Genomic DNA, 21,589 nt, shown 5'->3' with positions numbered 1-21,589 from the left:
TCCAATTGCATACATCAGTTAGGGTGAACTGTAATTGGCTCGTTTAAGTACATCAATTTTTACAAAACTTTATCTTAGTTTTACTAACCCTTATACTTTTAATTATAACTTACATTAGAATTCTCTTAAGAAGTTTTGGTATTACAATATTGTTCAGTGGAAGCATCCCAGTTAGACATAACATTTATTCCCAAAGAAAACATCCAGGCAATGTTGACATAACCTCTTCATATAATATTAGCTTAAACACTTCAATTTTTATAGTCTTATTAATCTTAGTAGCCTAACTGTTGCCCCAAACAATTGTTGGTCAGGTTTCTCACTCTGATTTTTGCCTCCTGACCTTTTACATTTTTCAAACTGGGGTAAATAGAACAGGTTTGTCTGATGTCCTCTAATGTTGGGGAGCCAATAGGGGGTCCCCTTAGCCCATCCAACCTTAGGCAGTGTTTTATTACAACCTTTGTTTTAACTTCATTCATATCTGTTCCATTTATCCCATTGGGACGAGTCCTGTGACTCTTCCCTTTCTAATTTCTCTTTGTTAACTTAGCATTCTTATTAGCATCTGTAAGGCTACGAGAAGCTGAGACCCCAAGTTTGATTAAGTTCTTAAGACTAGTCATTATAGTTTCCTCTTAATTTGGTCTTTTCGTAGGTACCAATAAAACAGTTGTTGATCATAAGAGCCCTCTAAAAAGTTTCCCAACTCGAGGATCCATCTTTTGGCCATTTTTTTCTTTCCGAGGTCTAAAGAATATTGTGGCCACGTGGTGTTACAAAAGAAAATCATCCCTCTTTAGACATTGGCTTATAGCTATAGGTCGACCATCAGCCAGTTTTTCCCAAGGGGCTCTTAGGTGGAATAGATGCAGCATCTCCCATGTTAACACTTTTAAAAGGACAGACAAACAGACAACAACAACAAACACCAAACAAGCGCGCATTCCCAAATACCCTCGGCCACAAACGGAAGCCAAAACAAAGACCAAACCCAAAAACCAAAGTGCTTCCAGTCCCAGCTTAGTCCGTGTCCTACACTCGGTGGGCGCCCAACAAATGAAGATCCGCCATGCAGATCTTCCCAAATGAGCAAGGACAAGGGACCTCGGTTGTGCACACCCGGGGGACTTACCAAAATTTGGCCGGGGCGTCGCAGCGACTTCAAAACAAACGGAGCCCAGAGGGCTGCCAAGGTACTCGTTATTTCCGGCCGGTCCTGTTGGAAAAGGTTAACACAAAGACAAAAACAAAAACTACCAGCTACTTACAAGAGACGTCTTCCTAAGTCCTAAACCTAGTTTCTTCCACCACCAAAGCAAAAGTGCAGTGTGCCAACAATGTCTGGCTAGCAGCCAGCCACTTGGGGCTGTCCCTGAGACAAGGGGCTCAGGCAGCTGCAGGACAGTTTCCAAGAGAGGCCTTTAGCCAGAGGCCGGTGTGCCACAGGCCAGACATCCACCTAGGACACAGTCCCATCTGGGTCGCCCAATTGTTACCAAACCTGAAGTGAGTTCACTCACCCGTTGCGCAGCAAACCAATCTCTGACACCGGGTGTGGTGGAAGAAAGTAGGACTTTTATCGTTTGCACAGCGCTGAGCAAGGAGAGAGGGCAGCTAACGCTCAAATCCCAAACTCCCCGAAAAGCTAAAAGGAAGGGTTTTTATTTGGGGTTTTAGGTAGGGGAGGGGGAGCATATGGCCCTGCTGGTCAGAGCTTTCGCACCAGCCTGTCTTTGGCCTTGAGACACTTGCAGAGAGGAGGGAGCTCATGACCTTGCTGGTCAGCAGCTTTCCCACCAGCCCGTATCTCTTTGCGGGAGGAGATAGTCCAGGTGCCTGTCCTTGACGGTGTCTGTCTCCATGGAGGATAGTGGATTCTGGAGCCAGGAAGCCAGAGAGTAGGCAGGGAATGAGTGTTTTGGTTTTAACCCCATATATGCTGGGTTTAATGTGGGGAAACTGATATCAGGGTTGATATCATTTCCAATACTTGCCATGACTACTAAAATAATAACGATAAAAATCCTTGCCAATTTGAGAGGGACAATTTGAGTATCTGGGTTTACTTTAAACGTCTTGATTTTCATGCTCATTGGGATGTTGAAATGACATTTTATATGTATGAACTTGAAAGGCCCTTGGAACCCTGTGATGGGATCTGTTACCGTGGACTGACTCACCCTCCCACACACTCTTGTGCCTGCCCCCAATGTGCTCCCGACCTGCTGGTACAGAAGGACAAGTAGACAAGTAGGACAGAAAAGACAATGATTTGGGAGATCTCAGAGGGTTACAACTTTCCCATGGTTTCCATGACCTTCTAAAGTGAGAACTGAGAACAGCATCAATAGATCCTGTGATCCAGCAAACTTTGTGCAGTCCAGCACTTTGGAGACACTATGTCATTATTCTCGTTGAGGCCTGTGGGAGCACAAAAGGCCAAAAGCTTTGACACACAGCGAGTTTAGCCATCTTGGGAAAAGAGAGCTCACCTTCCACCCTTCCAGTGAGTGCCTGGGAGGTTCCTATTCAGAGAAATCCTCTTGGCCTCTCCAATGGCTTGCCTGCTTCTGCTGGATTCTACTTTCAGAAATGCCTTTTTTATGCTGTCATTTCCAGGATTAAAGCCTTTCAATGGCTCCCCATTGTCCAAGATGAGAGTCAGCTTACCTTCACTTGGCATTCAAGCCTTCGATCCTCTATTCACCCAACCAGCCCAAATGACCTCCCCAAGAAGCCCACAAACCCACCTTGCACCACTTCTAATGTCCTCTCTTCTCTGCTCCTCCAAATTCTGCTCACCTGTTAATGCCCAATATAATCAGGAGAAGTCACGGAGAGTTTGGGGCATAAATGCATATAAATTTTCATGGTAAGAAAACACACAACCCTTTCAGTAGTTGAGGTCACTGTATTTACCCACATGTCTAAAATGAAATCTATGATAACAATTTGAGTTTGCTGAGCCCTTTCCAGAACATAATTCAATCTTAACTTTTCGGGCCTAAATGTTTATCTGTCTTTCTGGTTCACCTGTTTAAATTCTTTCTTCTTAAAAGGCTGAAGGAAACCTTTAGAGAGTAGCCCTAGCAAGTGTGGACTGGGTACAATCAGGCTTTTGGAATTTAAATCACAGAAATGCAAATGCTCCGTGTTTACCAAAGTGTAGTACACTTGTTCCCAGAGTTATGCAAGATCATTTTAGATGGTGTGCCAACAAACTAAGGCATTTATATAGTGGTTATGCATTTGTATTACTGTTATTAGAAAAAAATCTCTAATATCAAATACGTGATTTAATTGATAATATTTGTGGCAGGATTGCTAACTGTCCATTAAAGTCTGCCCTGGCTTCTTTGGCACACAACACAAACAAAATTCCCAGCCTTCCTTGCAATTAGATTGACCATATGTCAAAGTTCTTTCCAGTGGAATGTGAGCAGAGGTGAGGAGTGCCACATGCAGCTCTGGCCCCAAATGCCTGCTCCCCGGAACCATGTTCACTTCTTTATGCTCCTCCCCTCCTCAGCTGACTGGAATAAACACCCATAACAACATTAGAACCTATGAGCTAAAGATGGCAAAACCGCCATGGTCTAAATCAGGGGTCTGCAAACTCCAGCCCATGGGCCATGTCTGGCCCACCACAGGTTTTTAAAATAAGGTTTATTGAAATGCAGCCATGCCCTTTTCCTAGGTATTGTCTATGCTGCTTTTGCTACAACAGCAGAATTGAGAAGTTGCCACAGAGACCATATGACCCCCAAGCCTAAAATATTTACCACTTGGCCCTTTACAGAATAAGTTTTCAGACCTTGTTAGAACCTTGAATAACAAAGTGGAGGAGAGCCACTTTGTTGCCCTGAATAGCACCCCAGTTCTTTTTTTGTTTTTTTAAAGATTTTATTTTTTTCCTGTTTCTCCCCAAAGCTCCTCAGTACATAGCTGCGTATTCTTTGTTGTGCGTCCTTCTAGTTGTGACATGTGGGACGCCGCCTCAGTGTGGTTCGATGAGCAGTGCCGTGTCCGCACCCAGGATTCAAACCAACAGAACACTGGGCCGCCTGCAGCAGAGTGTGAGAACTTAACCACTCGGCCACGGGGCCAGCCCCACACCCCAGTTCTTTACACAAGCAAGAAAGAAGCTCCCAAAATTCTGGATGTGTTTGCTACCATAGGTAACCCTACTCTCACAATACATGCCTACTCAGCAGGAGCTAAACTGGGCAGTCCCATGTGATTGCCTGATGTAGATGACATGGAAACCAGTTGTTAGTGCCATTCAGGATGATGACTTTTGCCCATGGGGTCGTGCTCCCCTCCAGGACTCACCCTCAGGTCAAAATTTGCCACAGGCGCTCACCCTCACTCAGTCCTAGGACCCAAGTGACCCGGGGCAGTTTGACCCCCTAATTAAAATACAGCATGCAGGGGCTTGAGATTGGGAACATGATGAGATTTCTCCCCAGTGATCTGAGTGTCAAAAGGAAGGTCCCTGAAACTCAAGGAAAGGGCTGCAGTAACTATGACCTTCGATGAAGCTAAAGCCTGATCACCTGTCTAGTGGTCATGAAGGTGGTGAAGGTTGTTCCTGCCCTTATATTACTAACTGAACAACAATGGATCAGTTTTCCCATTGAGTAACTTATTTTTCAGTATACATTTTTGTAAATCAATTAGAGGTGTTATTGCTTATGTTTCCTTATTCACTTTTTAATTTTACCATCATTTTAATTTTTAAAAAAACAGTGACACATTTTCCATGCTTACTGTTAATTCATGACAAGTTATTCAGGTCTTCCATTTATGGAAAAGGTGTGAAATTTCCTTTTTGAATAAGTGTGCTCAAGTAAACAGAATTAACCTGTTTAAGAAAATTGCTAACAATAGTACAGATGGTATGCCGTTATGACAAAATCATGATATTATTATGAGAAGAACTGAGATTCCAGAAACACTGCTCATGTCTAGCCTGCATTGGAAAATGTTGAAGAACTCTAGATTCACAGAATATTGATCCACGTTGGATGGTGCAGACAAGGTCACCACACTCATAGCCACCCCTGCCTCTTGTGTGCTGGTTTCCAGAAAGGATCCCTGAAAGTCACCCAGGGAGGTTCCCTGACCTCTGGGCTGCCAGTGCAGTGTTCACCACCGTGAAGGCTCTGCCTGATTAATCCCATGATCAATAGGCAAAGTCAAGTGAAGGGCCCAGGAGGACGGGGGCTCATGCTAGTTCAGTGCTTGCTCTAGATGTGCTCTTCATGTATCTATTGAGTAAATTAACGGAGATGGAGAGTTTTTTGGGGGGCTAATTTGGAGCCCCCAGAGGTTTCTTCTCTCCTAAGATCTGCCCAGATACTTAGGAGTTAAAGCTGGTTCCTAGGAGTTTACTCTTCAGACCATGTAGTTCCACATGGTAAACCTCCGCGAGTTCTGCAAGGGAAAGGCGATAATCCCAACCAACCACCACTGACCAAGAACAGCTGTATCGCTTACCGATACTAATGTGATAGAAGGAGGTCACACACATTAAGCAAAACTGAGGCCTGGCTTGAGCCTTCATAGACTCCATTCTCACTCATCACTTCCACAGAGATGTCATGAACCAGGAATGAGCTTCCAGGCTGCAGTCGGACACAGAAAGTTGCAAAATTGGTTAGTGTTACAAGGCGGCATATACTTGAACAACAGAATTGGGTGAATAATTCATCCCTGCCTTTTATATTGTGCTAAGTCAGCACCCTACAATCTTCATAGGCTAAGATCCAAGGCTGTGTGCCGAGGTTGCAAAGGCCAGCTGGCCAGGGCAAAAGGCAGGATGGTTATACCTTAACAGGGGTGTGCCTGTGTGTGTGCACGTGTGTGTGGTGTGCTAAGTGATTAGAAACAGCCTTGTTCTCTGCTATGAGACCACCCAGATTGCCCCATGTGGATAGAGATAGGAGTGCTCTTTATGATGTGTGTTTCTTTCTTGGATAAAAGTGAGGACCCCCAGGCCAGGTCAATCTGTGCAGGAGCAATGACCTCTGGGGACTGGCTGTAATGCTGTCAAATGCCCTCACCCCACCACAGGGCTCCCTCTGTGGCCTGCCACAGTGTCTAGAATTAGTACAAATGAGCATCCCTTTTTGAATTTGTGTGTCCACAAGCTTTGTTTAGCTGTAACCTACAGCCTTGGCCAAGAACCTGTGAACTTTCCTAGGATTTTCATGTGTTTTATGCCTGCTGGTTTCCCAGTTGTCCCTGATGCCAATGCTGGTCTGGCCTGGACACAGGCAGGCTTGCCGATGACACTGAGAGAAGAGTACCAGCGTGGAGAAGGCACAGTTGCCTCTTTACTGCGCTGGCCTGGAGACAATGGTGCTTCACACCTGCCTCCTTCTCCATTGGCAAGAATGAAGCTCATGACTCAGTTAATGTGAGGGGGACTGGGGCAGGCGTTCCTGGCTGGGGAGCACCTTCTCAGTGACAAGTCCTCACTGGGAGAGAGAACCATGAAGTGTGAGCCATCAGTAAGCACCTCTACCATCTGCTCACTACTGCTCTCAAGAACCCTAGCACTTCTGTTTCCAACCAGCCTTCCAGGCAGCCTGAGGATCCAGAAGGGGTCAGCAGGAAGGCATGGCACAGAAAAGGGGCAAAAGTGGAGAAGATCCCAGAAGAGAGAGGCCGCCTGAGCTCACCCACAGGGGTACCGACCATGTGCTTAGGGAAACAACAAAGTCAGTTTGTCAAAAAGTTTTGACACCACGGCAGCATGGTGGAGAGTATGGTGTGTAACGTTGTGCAGCTTTTGTTCAACCCTCAGCTCTTCCTTGTACCCGCTGTGTGACTGTGGGCCAGTTCCTGACCAGGCTGAGCCCCAGGAGATAATAGTATCAGGTCACAGGGTTATTTGAGGTCTAAGTGAGATCCTGCATACAAAACACTCAAGCACAGTGTTCACCACACAGTGAGCTCTCAACAAATATTTGTCAAATGAACGTCTGAATGAATAAAAGTGGAAAATGCAAATGAGTATAAACATTCACAATTTTACAGCCAGGAAATGGCTATTGTAATACTAATTAGATGTGTAACCTTCTAGAATTTTTCCTGTGCAAATAAAGATAGATATTTTCACTAAAGTGGGATATTATACTTGACTGAATTTTTAAAAAAAATACTTTTTTATTTTGTGGAAATATAACTCACATACCATAAAATTCACTGTTTTAAAGTATAATTTAGTGGTCTTATTATATTTCAAATTTGTGTAAGCACCACCACTATCTAATCCCAGGACATTTTCTTCACTCCAGAAAGAAGCCTCTTACCCAATGGCAGTCATTCCTCATTCCATCCTCCCCAAGCAACCTCTAATCTACTTTTTGTCTCTGCGGATTTGGTTATTCTGAACATTTATCGTAAATAGAATCATACCATATGTGGCCTTTTGTATTTGGCTTCTTTCATTAACATAATATTTTCAAGGTTCATTGATGTTGTAACAAGTATCCATACTTCATTTCTTTTCATGGCTGGACAATATTCCGTTGTGTGAATACAACACATTTTATTTGTCCGTTCATCAGTTGGTGGACATTTGGGTTGTTTCCACTTTTGGCAATTATGAATAATGCTATTTGCGTACAAGTTTTTTATGGATGTGTTTTCAGTTATCTTGGGTACACACCTAGGAGTGGAATTTCTGGGAAATAGGCTAACTCTGCGTTTAATTTTTGAGGAACTACCAAACTGTTTCCAAAAAGCAGCCATGACTGTTTAAGACCTTATTTTCCCTTTATAATAGGTCATGTCTGTCTTTCCTTGTCAATAAATAGAGGTGAGTATCACTAGTTTGAGGGAATGCATAGTGTGTCCTTAGCCAGCTGTACCAGAGTGCATTTAAGGGATTCTCTACTATTAGATATTTAATGCTTCTACGAAAAAAGCTTTGAGCATCTTCCTTGTGTCCCCAGCAAGTAAACCACACTTTCCTAAGTATACCCAGAGCACTTGGGATCCCTGAATTTTGGTGCTCTTGTATTGCATTGAAATTCACACCTCTCCCCATGCCTCATTTGCTTTTTTACTATACAGTGAACTCCTTGAGGAGATGGAACATGTCTTGAACTCATCTTTGTATTTATAACACCTAGCACAGTGGCAGGCATTTGGTAAATTTTGGAGAATGAATGAATAAATGGAATAATGAATAAACAGAAGGTTGGATGGATGATTATAGTGAGGATCCATGGAGAGATGGAATTTTTTTTACGCAAGAACAGGCTGTCCAAAGATCTTTGCCTCTAGAGGTAATGAGTTCCCTGAGCTGGGAGGTGTGCAACAGGAGCTCAGTCACTTGGCAGGAATATTGTAAAGTTAATTTAGGCATCAGAAGGCAGCCTGGATGAAATTTAAGATGCCTCCAAACTCGGCAGCATAGACCCCTATGAAATAGAAACCCAGGGAAATGAAGAGTTTTGTCCTCAGTTCCCCAGCTGAGCAGCTGCAGGGCTGGGAGTTTCTCTAAAAGTTTTCAAGCTGGTTCTGGGAACCACAGACCAAAATCTCTCTAAAGACTTGTGCAAAGGCTTCTGTCGCTTGTACCTGCTTTTGGGAAGCTCACAGTGCACTAAGGTTGGAGCTTAGGAAGGGAGACACGCTTATGTAACAAGTTGTTTGACCAGTCTGAGGCTGTCTGTAATCGGAGAGTTTACTCAGTGCTGCTCAGATAACAGGGTAAACTCTGGGTGGGTGTGGTGTAGAGGCTCCAAAAAGGCCCAGAGAGATCCTTAGAAGGGAGAGAGCTTCTCTGCCTGATTAGGCCATTGGCTACGAGGGTGGGACTTGAGGGGCAGGGCGGGGAAGGGCTCTGGGGCTGACTGCACAGCCCCTTCCAGCGGCACTGAGTCCTGCAGGCGCAGCAGCTGCTGTCCTTCCACGATGTGGCTCTTCTCTCTGGTCCTGGTCTCCGTGGCCTCTTCCACAGTTTGGGGTGAGTCTTTCTGAAATACAAATTGCGGGCACATTGGAAATTCTTGTCCAGGGATGAGGTGAGGGAAACACATATAGGACAAAGGTGTGACAGGTCCGGTTCAAAAGCAGTGTGCCCACTTGGACACAGACAATGGAGCTCCACAGACTTGGAGCTCAGACAATCCCCAGCCCTGAGTCTGACAGAGATGCAGTGGAGGATAAACACCCTGAGACCTCAGTTGCCTGCACACTCGCAAAAGGCAACCAGCTAACCTCATGTCTCACAGATAATGACTTTTGAGATCTCGGTTTGTTTTCTCCCCGATTATTAGTCTGGATACAGCCAAATCATGGAGACTAGCTTAGCAGATATTAATACTGACTCTGGGGCCACAGCGCCTGGGTTTAGGTTCCAGCTCAGCACTTTGTAGCTGTGAGTTCTTAGCCATTGTCGACGAAAATAATCCATATCCAATCTATAAATGAAAATTTGGGTGAGTTTATTCTGAGCTTAAATCTGAGGATTATAACCCGGGAGAGTCTTTCCACAAAGGAACAGAGCACTCCAAAGAGGTGGGGGGGGGGGGGTATACAGGGTCGTTATATACCTTCAAAGAGGATGTTTCACATATGATTGGAATGTCCCTTTTACAATAGTCGCGAGACTACTCTGCCGGCACAGCGATTGATGGAAATAGCAGGTAGGTCTTCTGTCTCGGTGAACACAGCAGGGTGGCAGTCTGTTGTCTCCAGCTGGGTGGTCACAGGTGAGCTGGGAGGTGAGTGCAGCAATCAGTTCCTAGCCTAAGGAAAAATGCTAATGTCGGGGGGAAGTTGCATCTTTATCTCAAGGGCCTTTGTTCTGGCCATAGGAAATGTCTAAGCAGATGTGCAATGCGTGCTCAATAGCCAGTCAGGCCCTTTTGGAGGAAAAAAAAAAAAGTCAGGCCGAATTAGGTTTATACCAAATGGCTTCCTCATATACTCCAATATATCCTATTGCTTGCCATTTTTATTTGTCACCATGTTACTTAACGTTTCTGTGCCTCAGTTTTCCCACTAAAACTGGACATAACAACAGTAGCTTCTCACTGGGCTATTGTGAAAATGAAATGGGTTGTTGTTTCTAAAGAGCATGGTTTCTGGTATAGAGAGAATGCAAAAAAGTATTCATAAATGAAGGCGTTGTTTGAAAATATGGTATACTAACAGAAATTTGAGTTATGGTAAGCCTAACAGACCACGAGCTGACTGCCGTTGAGAAGATAATTTGTTACTCACAGTTCCCAAGGGGAGGGGACACATCACCACCATGGGGGCGCCACAAGGTGAGGCACTTGGGTGGGTCAGGAGGCAGAGGGAGGAGGAGGAATTGGGGACAAGAGTCTTCATCCTGGTTGCTGTAGAAATGAAAGGATGAGGCAGGATAAGCAAGATTAGGGTTGGCAAAATCAATAATTTCAACCAGCTCTGGGGCCTGGGGGTTGTCTGCAGTTGTCAGGTGCCTGGCCCTGGTTTGCTTAAGGCAGGAACCTGATAAAGAAGGTGGTCGGGGTGTGGGCTCCGGCATGCTGGAAAAGGAGCTGATTCCTGCCATTAGCAATGCCTGGCTTCAGGAGGGGTGGTCCCGCCAGGGTCAGCAAGGGCCTAGATGTCAAAGCATCTGATCAGAGAAACTGAAAGACAAGGTTAATACAACGGTGCAGCAAGGGACTTCAGCTTACATCTGTGCCATTTGATAGATCGAGAAACTGAGACTTAGACAGGGAGATGTACTTGTTCAATGTCAACTGGAAATTCATCCTCTAGAATCGATCTGTGACTCCTGAATCTGGAGCCAGTGCTCTGGCCATCACTGTCCTGACAGCCCACACCGCACATGGATTCTGTCTTCTTTCTGGTGGTGTGACACCATGAGAGGCCTGGAACTGTGTATAAGGGCAGAGTAAGAACCAAATTAGGAGGGATCATTCCTTTACCAATGGTGCCCAGTTAGCAAAGCCATCCCATTTCCGTCTTCAGAATGTCCATACTGGGTGCCTCCATTTCCTCAGTGTCCTCATCTGTAAAATGGGCATATGAACACCTACCTAGCAAGGCTTTTGTGAAGATTAATTTAGCTGATCTGGAATGCACATCAGCACAGAGGAAGTGCTCAGTATATTAACATTACCTATAACACACGTGGTAAATGCTGCTCTTACCACTATGGCTGATGCCTCTCACCCCATCGCCCACTTTGTCACCCTCGGCATCTGGTTCTGTCCACTTCATCTCTCCTGAAGGTTAGCACTGGATATTCTTCTTTAAGAGCAAGTCTGGGTTATTCTTTCTGCTGTGGCCACACACTTTGAGGGAGATGCTGCCCTTTTGTGTACACCTAAAGGAAAGCAGTTGGGAGGAGAGGCTATACATCATTTCCTACGAGGAACGCTTGAAGAATCTGAGGACGGACAAGAGAAGGCCTGAGGGATGGGCAGGCTCAGGGGTCTGCAAGGCCGCTGCCACATGGGAGCTCAGGACGGGCCACAGCAGGTAGAAGCAGGGCTGATGTGGAAGCTGCAGGGGAGGAACTTCAGCTCAGTGAGGAAGAGCTGTCTGCTCCACAAGAACGGAACAGATGGGGATCTGACCCCAGTCTCAGCCCCTCTGGACGACCCTGCTCAGAGTCGCCAGAAGAATACTCCTCAAGCTGATGGTGTCACTCTCCCATACTCTAACAGTTCATTGCTGCTCATTTACCCAATAAATAAAGCCCAAACCCTTAGCCTGGCATTTGAGGCCATGCCAGAGATGAACCTTTATCACCCCAGGATTATTTTCCACTCCCCATAGACTCCCTCTGCCTCACATGGGCCATCACTCTTCCTCAGGCAGGCCTTGCCTTTTGTTGTCTCAGAGCCTCGCCTCGGCATAATCCCTTCTCTAGTCTATACCTTTATAACCCATCTTCCATCTTCCCTTGCTCAGTCCTCCTCTACTGCAAGTCCCAACTCTAAGGTCACCACCTCCAGGATGCCACCCAATCATAAGCCCTCGCTCCCTCTTCTAACTCCTGCAGGACCTTACTGGTCCCTCTCTCAGGACACTGACCGCTTTCTCCCCAGCAGTAGGGTCGAGCGTGTATGTGGCTCATTCTCCCCACAAGGCTCAGAGCTTCTGAGAAGAGGGGCCGCCTCTTGTCCATCCTCCCATCCAGCACGCAGCTCAGCGCCAGGATCCTCGTGGATAACTGTCTCCAGGGCTCCTGAGAGTGCAACCCAATGTCTGCTTCACTCCCAGCAGCTCTCCTTCTTGCAGTTCCTTCTCACTTGATGCCGTTTTACCTCCATGTCCAATTTGTTCCTTAAGACAGTCCTGGGAGTTAGGAAGGACAGTTGACCTCCTCTCCCTTTTACATAAGAAGAGACAGAGGCCTAGAGAGTTGAGGTGACTCATTCAAGGTCACAAGCTGAAAGTGGCAAGACTCCCAGAATCCAGGTCAAGCCTTTCACCGCTGACGTGTCCTCATTTCCTCTCACTGTCCAGCAGGGTACCCATCCTCGCCGCCTGTGGTGGACACCGCGCAGGGCAAGGTCCTGGGGAAGCACGTCAGCCTGGAAGGATTTGCACAGCCCGTGGCCGTTTTCCTGGGGGTCCCTTTTGCCAAGCCCCCCCTGGGATCCCTGAGGTTTGCTCCGCCACAGCCTGCAGATCCATGGCCCTTCGTGAAGAACACCACCTCCTACCCTCCCATGTAAGCCTGGGGCTTTGGCATCTTTCAGTGGGTGTGTGCCTCAAAGTGACTCAGGAAGGAGCCAAGGCCATCCTCCGAGTGGCTCATACTTTGTTCTAGAATCCTGAAGACATTGCAGATTCTTAGAGACATTCCAGAACTCTCAGAGCATTCTAGAGCCCTCTATTCAACACATCGTTATTGAGCACCTACTGTGTGCCAGGCATGTTCTAGGTCCTGGGATCCATTAGTGAACAGAACAAAGATGCCATCCTCATGGAGCTTGCATTCTAGGAGGGGAGACAGATAATAAACAACATGCAAATTAATAAGTGAATTATGTAATACGTTAGAATATGACAAGTGCTTTGGAGAAAAACTAAAATGTGAGCGAGAGAGGGATTAGATGTAGTGGTTCTGTTTATTCTCCTGTCTTGAACTTTGCTATAGTTGGCAGGTAGGGTGAGCCAGGCAGTGTGTGGGTGGGGAGTGCTTTGGGGTGTCGATCAGGGAAATTCTCAGCTCCCAGGTGTGTCTAGCCACACAGTCAGGAGCAGAGCAATGCTTGGTGTGTCCTAATCACCCTGGCCAAGCTGGGCAAAGGAACCCGTGAGCCACACCCGAGGGCACCTGAATGCCTCCATGCATCCATTTAGACATTATTCTTGTCAGGAAGACCCTTCTGGGAATTTCCTCCTTTTTTTTCTTTTGTTTTCCTCTTCTCTACTCTTCACCACTTCCTTTAAAAATAATGTTACCTGTTTTTATTTCCTGATTGCAAGTGGAATGCATACTTATTACAGAAAAGTGAGGACATACAAATAGGGAAAGGTAAGAAAATGAAAATCATATACTATTCCACTCCCTGGAGGGAACCGCTGCTCATATTTGTATTGTGTTTCTGCAGTCTTTTATCTGTTGGCTATTTACTCCCTTAAAAATAGTACCACAGAAGAATCTGCACACAGCTCCAATGTGTTTTGCTTTTTTACACACCAACAAGCAATTCTCAGACACCAGCTGAGTGTCCCACAATTCAACTCAATTCAGACACTATTTACCAGGAGGTAGCATCAGATGCCACAGTTTAAAGGCTCAGTCCTACAAGACTGCCCTCTGCTTCAGATGCCAATACAAGTCTGGATTGTTACCTGTGCTTCTGATTGACCGGCTATAAATCAGAGTTTGCCATGATCCCGCTTTGAGTTCCACTAATTTGTTAGAGCAGCTCACAGAACTCAAGAAATTAGTTTACTCACTAGACGACCAGTTTATTATGCAGAATATTAAAGGTTACGAATCAGCAGCCAGATGAATAGATACATAGGGCATGGTTCTGAAGAAAGGAGCTTCTGTCCTTGTGGAGTTTGGAACCTGGCACCATGGCATGTGGACCTGTTCTGGTTCACCAACCTGGAAGCTCTCTGAACCCCTGTCCTTTTGGTTTTTTATGAATGCTTATGTGCATATGCATTATCAATTAAATCCTTGGCCCTTTACCATTGATTCAACATCCAGACCCTCTCCCTTCTCCAGAGATCAGCCGGGTGGACTGGAAGTTCCAAATCTCTAGTCACTGGTTGGTTCTCCCACAACCAGCATCCATCATCAGCTGTGGTCCAGAGATCACCTCGTTAATATCACAAAAGACGCCTTTATTGTTCTCATCACTCAGGAAATCCCAGCATTTTAGGAGCTGTGTCCCAGAAACTAGACAACGAAATATGTATTTCTTATCATAAATCACAATATCCCATTACTCTATACAGAGAGTTTAAATGGCTGCTTTGCTCATTTATAAATATATCATGAATATCATTCTATGTCATTAAATATCACAGGCTGACATTTTATAGCCACATTACCTTGAGTACTGAATCATATTTTATTTACCTTATCTCTTATTTGAGGTCATTAATTTGCTTTTGATGTTTTTGATAATATGTGGTGCTCTGATGAACACATTGTAGCTAAATCTTTGTGCACACTCAGGAATATTTTTGGATAACTTCTAAGAAATGACTTCTCTGAGTCCAAGAAAATGCACCTGTTGTTAAATTTTCCTCCAGAAATGTCCTAACTACATTACTTCCATTAATATATGAAAACCTCCATTCACTGGACCTTAGGCAATGCTTGGGGCTATTAAAAAATGTTGTTGGCTAATGGATGGACAAAATGATAATTATTATTATAATCATAATTATATATATATATTTTCTTTTTCTTCTGCGTTATTTGAATATTAGTATTGTTCCCTTTTTTGACATATGAATTTCTTATTTTGTGAATATTATGCCTCTTGCTCTTAGTGATCCAGGAACGTTTCCCCCAGGGTGGAGATCAGGAAGTCATCTTTGCAGCCTCTGAACATGGCACTTGGCAGCGGTGCCATCCAAGCACCTTGGTGCCTCTGTCACCTCATCCTCATACTGGGGGCAGTGATGCCTGCCTTCTGGGTACACTGAGATCAGGAAATGTTGCTCATAATAACCTTGGAAATATAAGTGCTCGATAGTATGGATCTTTCTGGCTGTGTGAAGGGAGGATTTCAAACCTCTCTTTGCATCAATTTTCTTGCCTATAAAACTTGGATAGTAAGAGAACCAATGTCATGGGGCTGATTTGAGGATTAAACGAGTTAATGCACAGGAGTACACACCCGGCATGCTAGGAGGACTCAGTAAATGTTACTAATTGCAATCTATGTTGGGTCTTTAAGACCTGTTATTAGGGCAACCATTAGTGCTTTCCTGTGATGGGTTGATGACAGGATTGTAGGTTACCAGGGCTGTGGACCCTTATGGAAATCACTCCTTTCACTACGTCTGGCAGATTGAGGCCAGAGCAGGGAAGGAATTCAACCAAGGCACCCTGTGATATTAGTGGATGAGGCAACACTAGAACGCAGTTCTTTTACTGTTGCCCCACAAATATTTCATCCCTGACCTGTTGTAAGCCCTAAATGTCTGCCATTTGAGTGACTTCTTTCGGTTTATGGAAGTCTCTCATGGACTAGAAGATGTTTACCTGCAGCCCAACATACAGAGCCCAGGGGAGAGCCAGGCTGCATTGGGGTGTGCAGGAAATCGTCCTCTTCCAGTTGTAGAGGCAGTCTCCTCTCCTTGACCCAGGGCATGTCGAAGGCTCTGGGAAGGAGACAGGTGCCAAGCCTCCTCACTATACGCCATCCTGGGAAACCTTAGTGAGCCCCAGGGCCCCCCACCCAGATTCTCAGGTACTTTCCTGCCCATTCCAGTGTCTCCAGTCTGGTAAGAACAGCTGTGTTACAGGTCTAACCCTCCCAGTCCAAGTCCCAGACTGACCACAAGAGACGTCTCCTTGCTTAGCTCTGACTGACTCGGGACTTCTTCTTTCTCCCCACTCCTCCCAGGTGCTCCCAGGACGCAGTGATGGGTCAGATGCTCTCAGACCTCGTTACCAACAGAAAGGAGAAGATTGCTCTCAAGTTTTCTGAAGACTGTCTTTACCTAAATATTTACACTCCCGCTGACTTAACAAAGAAAAGCAGGCTGCCGGTAAGTGGTGGGAACCACTGGTCAAGGCTAGCGAGTTCCAGCCCTCCAGGATCTTCTGGTGGAGACTAGAAGAGGATGAAGGTAGTTTGGGGTGGGGCCACCACCAGCCATGGCTGTTTCAGGGGCCCCACGGCTTACTTTATCCAGCACAGCCCAACCACGTGATCATAGGAAACTGCAGAGGATGAAAACCTTTCCCTTCTTCTCTTCTAGATTCTTTGGATGGCCTAATAATTAAATTGACTTAAAACAGATTAACAGGAGAAAAACAAATTTAACTTCATGCATACAGGAGCTTATCAAAATTGAAGCATCTAAGAAATCGCCAAAGGAAGCAGCATTTACATGCTTTAGATAAGGAAACAGTAATTTGTGAAGATTTGACAAAGCAAAGGATTTTGGCTTGAAGTAGAAAGGGAAAGAGGGAGTAGCAAAGTTTGTTTATTCAGCTTTCTCGGCCTTGAATTCCACACCTCTGGTGATAAGGATGCCTTTTCCCCTCCTGGTGCAGGGAGGGTACCCTTCACATGGAGATTTACTTCCTGCTTTCAGGAGACAAAAAAGGGTTAGAGTGTCCTTCTTGCACTTGCTGTTTCCTAAGTAATTTTCTTAAGTAAGTTTATTTCAAAATAAGCAGTATACCAAAATGGCATATTTTGCAGTGGCATATTGTACTTCCTTTCAACCCCATTTTCCTCTAGTGACAGACATAGGATCTTTGGGGGAGTTTGTTACATCTCTGTAATGTGCATTTCGATTTTTCCGAGTTCTCTTACACTAACAAAGAGGAAGAATGATTGCTCTTGGAGGATAGGTTAAGAATCTGACACAGAGAGCAGATAAGACATAATTTCCAATAATGTTAGAATTGAAAAGAACCTTAGAGATAAGCCAACAACCCAATCCTTCCTTTACAGATAGACAAATTGAGGCCTAGAGAGGGGAAGGCGAGGTCACACAATAGGGGTGGCAGGATAAGAGTTCGTTCAAGTCTTCTGATCTTCAAACCAGTGCTCTTTGATACAGACTAGGAAATCGAGCCTGTGTGCGGTGTTACCTCAACATGCAGATCAGTCTTGGAAGGTGTCCTGTGAGGGATGTGTGGGGACAGAACCTGGGTCAATCCAGGAAGCACTTTGTTTTGTCTTTGGCCAAACATCTGAGATTTTGTTCTTGCTAATTTTCCTCCCTAGTTGTCTTTGGCATGGGCTGATGACCCAATGAGTCAGCATTTCCTGAGTAAAGGGAGGCCCAGAGATGGGCAGGCTTCCAGACTCAGGCTGGAGTCTGGGGAAGGGGCTTCTGGAAAAGTAGGGGATCCCTGGGGTGGATAAGGGAGGGGTGTGAGCAGCCAGCCATCTCCCGGGACTCACCTGGCATGATGCGCAGGAATCATGAGTCATGAACTGTGCCCACCCTGATCCTCAGTTCTTATCAAAGTCCCCAGGACATAGTAGATTCTTAGATCATTATGTCAAGTGATTGAAGACTTCTTGGAGGAGGTGGCTTTTAGGCTGGGCTTTGGAGTATAAGTGGGATTTGGGGATGGAGAAGACTCAGGTGGAGGCAGAGGGAAGGCATATTAGGAAGACATGCCACTGGGGACATGTGCTCCTCTTGAGAGAATCATTTACACATAGGAGAAGTTTAACTCACTGCCTAAGAGGTAACTAAGATGAAGCTGAAGTACAAGGGCTGTGGCATGCAGAGTATGCTGAGATGAGGGAGGGGTCCAGGCACGAGGATGATGGAAGTGTTGGGAAGAAGATGACACCCTAAGCCTTGGCTTTTCCCATGATGGTGTTCTCAGCAGGAAGATCCCTGGGAAGGGGTGGCACTGAGGCTGGGGGACACGCAGGGGAAATGAGGATGCATTGAATGGGTTGGTGGCCTGGGCCCCAGCTAGGAGAATGGGGAAGAAGAATGACCGCCTGCTCCAACTTTACTGTGGACTGGTGAACTTTGGGTAACGGCCTCCTTGAGTCATCGCTAAGAGGTAGGAGAGCAAAGTAGGCAACCTCTTGAAGTCCTTCTCAGATCTGCTTCCTGTAACCAGTAATTTGGCTTCCTCCCTGTCCAGGTGATGGTGTGGATCCACGGAGGTGGTCTGGTGGTAGGCGGAGCATCGACCTATGATGGGCTGCCCCTCTCTGCCTATGAAAATGTGGTGGTGGTGACCATTCAGTACCGCCTGGGCATTTGGGGATTTTTCAGGTAAGATATTGGACTTCCTCATTGCACACTGTCCCCCAGAGCCAGTGTACTAGGACTCAGCTCTTGTCAGGTCAGCCCCCAGGAGGATCTTTGCTAAATTCCCTAGTGAGGCACCCAAGGCCCTTCACAACTACACTACATCTACTTTCTCATTCCCCAGCCACACTGGTCCACTTGCTTCTAAGCTTTTGCATGTGCTGTTCCCTCTGCCTGGAATGCCTATTTGACCCAACAAACTTTTATTCATCTTGCAAGGCTCAGCTCAAAGGTTTGTTGTTAGTGTCATTGATTCAATTCAGACTCCTAGCCACCACGTACAGCAGAGCAGAACTCTGCCTGGTCCTTCTGTGCCATCCTCTCATCTTCTGGTGCTAGATCAGACAATGCTCCATCGCTGTTCACAGTGTTTTCACGGCAATTTTTTTTGGAAGTGGATAGCCAGGTCCTTCCTCCAAGTCTGTCTTGGTCTGGAAGCTCCACTGAAACCTGTCCACCATGAGTGACCCTGCTCGTATTTGAAGTGCTGGTGGCATAGCTTTCAGCATCACAGTAATACTCAGCCACCACAGTTTGACAACTGACAGACTCGGGGTGCGGTTACCAGCCTGGGAAATAAGCCTGAGCCACAACGGTGAGAGTACTGAATCTTAAGCGCTAGACCACCAGGGCTGGATAACTCAAATGTCACGTTCTCTGAAATACTCATGTTCTTTTCATCTGTGCTGCCTCAGCACATTGCAACCTCTAAAGTGACAGCATGCTGCACAACAGTTAGAAGTTGACACATCTTACCTTATGGGAAAGTGAGGGAGGGGCAGACTCTTGATGGGAGCTCAGTGAATGGTGTGGGTGAGAGAATGGGTGGCCGGAGCTAGGAAGTTGTGAGAGCATATGATCTCGAGGGACAACCCTCCCAGGGAATGGCAGGTCCTCTCATCCCGTTTTCTTCTGCATTTTGCACATTCATGAGTCAAGGCTAGAGTCTTCTCCATCGCATCTCCATGGAACCAGAAGCAGGTTCCCTGCAGCATAGGGTTCTTGAGAGCCTTTTCTGAATGCCTCAGCCTCAGGACCTCTGAACCTGAGATGGCTGATGGGTGGCCTTGTGGGGTGGGGGGGGGGGGGGGCAGGTGGGCTACTCGCTGGAAAGACCTATGGAGGTAGAGAAGGGTTATCGCAGGCAAGTCATGACTCAGGATGCATTGCCTTCTTTGAGATTCCTCCTCTGTTTCACCCAGGGGCCATTACTCCACTCCACATTACAGGGAAACTGTTACATTAGCTCTCCCTGCTTCCTCTCCTCCCATCTCTACTCTACCCACACTAGTGAGGTGTTCATCTTGATGACACCACCAAACTGTTCTGCTCAAGGTCACCAATTAGCCCAACCTTGAAAACAACCATACACAATTTGGGCAGCATCCACTCATGGTCACTCACATGTTTTTGAAAAGCTTCCTGCTTTTGGCTCCTGGTCACCTCCTACCTCACGGACTGCTCCTTCTGGACCCTTCACTGGGCCCTCCTCCTCTCCGTCCTTGGGCCTCTGTGTGTCTCCCTCTCCATCTGGACTGCTGCCCTGAGCTACCTCAGGGAGCAATATCACAGCTCTCTATTTTGGGCCCCAAATTCTCTCTCGAAACCCAGATGCACATCACTAACCACCTCCTCTACCTCCTGCTGTCTCCACTGAACATCAAAGGGCACCTCACACTTCACCGGGACAAACTAAAGCCTCGATTCCCACTGCCCCTCCCCCAAAAACACTCCCACTTTTCCCACAGCGCCTCCTGCTCAGCTGCTGCAGCTGCATCCTTCTGCTTGCTCAGGATAAAGGCCTTGTGGTCAGCGTTGACTCTTCTCTTTTTCTCACACCACATCCAGTGGACTAGAAAATCCTCTTGGCTGCACCTTTAAGATTCATTCAGAATCCAGCCAAGTCTAACCTCCTCCCTTGCATCCACTCCAGTCTAAGCCCTCTGTGTGTCTTGTTGGAATCATTGTAATAATCTCCTGCTTGTATAACTTCTCCTTTTATTCTCTGATCCGCACAGTAGCCAGAGTGATCACTTAACACATAAACGGAATCATGTCTTTCTCTTGCAGTGACTTCCCACATTACTTACAATGGCATCCAGTCCTTACCAAGGGCCACAGGGCTCTCTCTAGCTACATGTCCTACACTCACACTTTGCTCACTGGACCACGGGGCCTTTGCACTGGCAGTTTCTTCCACCTGGAATTCCCTTCTTTGGATATTTGCAAGGCTCTGTGCTCACTCATTCACTTCTCTACTCAAATGCCACAGCCCCAAAGAGGCCATCCCTGGTCGTGTGATCTCAAATAGGATCCCACTGCCCCACCTCTGCCATTTCCCTTACCAGGTTTTATTTTTCCTGAAAGCACTTTCAGTACCTGACCTCATATTCTATGCTTATCCTTTATTTGTTTATGATCCATAGTGTGAGCTCTGTGTAGTCAGAGGTTTGCCTGTTTTGTTCTCAGACGAGCTCCTGGCTCTTAGAACCACATTTGGACATAGCTGATGCTCAATAAACAGATACCGGATAAAGGAATGTACAACCCACAACAAAACAATGCTACAGGAAGGAAGGCAGATGAAGAGCCCCGTGTCAGGGCTATGGAAGCCCTGTCTCATTTCAGAAAGCTCACCTAGAGCCCACAACCCCATCTGTGGTCCTGAGAGCCCTGCCATGACATCTCTGCTCCCAGCTCACTCTGTTCTCTTACTCACAGCACAGGGGACGAACACAGCCCAGGAAACTGGGGTCACCTGGACCAGGTGGCCGCACTGAAATGGGTCCAGGAAAACATTGCCAACTTTGGAGGAAACCCAGGCTCTGTGACTATCTTTGGAGAGTCAGCAGGAGGTGAAAGTGTCTCTGTTCTTGTAAGTGATGCTGGCCCTGATGTGGCTCCTGATGGGACCCCTTGTAGCCTAGCCAGTCTAGCCTGGGGCACCTTTGCTTACAAGACCTGGATTCAAGGCTAATGCTACTCTGCACAGCATCAGATGGTGGAGAACTAATGGCCAAGCTCTCCTTGGCCCCCAGGAAGCTCCAGAGCTCAGCTTAGCATCCTAGGTCCATAAGAATCTCCAGTTACAGCTGCAACAATGACATTCCTCTCTTCT

At 46.3% G+C, this 21,589-nt stretch overlaps 1 protein-coding gene across 1 annotated transcript in view; it reads left to right on the top strand.

Moving 5' to 3' along the window:
• Positions 1-8,855: 8,855 nt before the first annotated feature.
• The window catches only part of LOC124250084 (liver carboxylesterase-like), a 31,086-nt gene continuing 18,352 nt past the window's right edge, over positions 8,856-21,589 (top strand). The window contains exons 1-5 of the mRNA XM_046681839.1: positions 8,856-8,986; positions 12,499-12,703; positions 16,077-16,221; positions 18,302-18,435; positions 21,193-21,346. Coding sequence (XP_046537795.1) covers positions 8,935-8,986; positions 12,499-12,703; positions 16,077-16,221; positions 18,302-18,435; positions 21,193-21,346 — 690 coding nt within the window. The 5' untranslated portion in view covers positions 8,856-8,934. The remainder of the gene's footprint in view (positions 8,987-12,498; positions 12,704-16,076; positions 16,222-18,301; positions 18,436-21,192; positions 21,347-21,589) is intronic.

This window comes from Equus quagga, chromosome 13 (assembly GCF_021613505.1).
Source record: "Equus quagga isolate Etosha38 chromosome 13, UCLA_HA_Equagga_1.0, whole genome shotgun sequence".
NCBI classification, from domain to species: domain Eukaryota; kingdom Metazoa; phylum Chordata; class Mammalia; order Perissodactyla; family Equidae; genus Equus; species Equus quagga.
The sequence above is the reverse complement of the archived record's forward strand: the minus strand, read 5'-3'. Positions and strand labels throughout refer to the sequence as shown.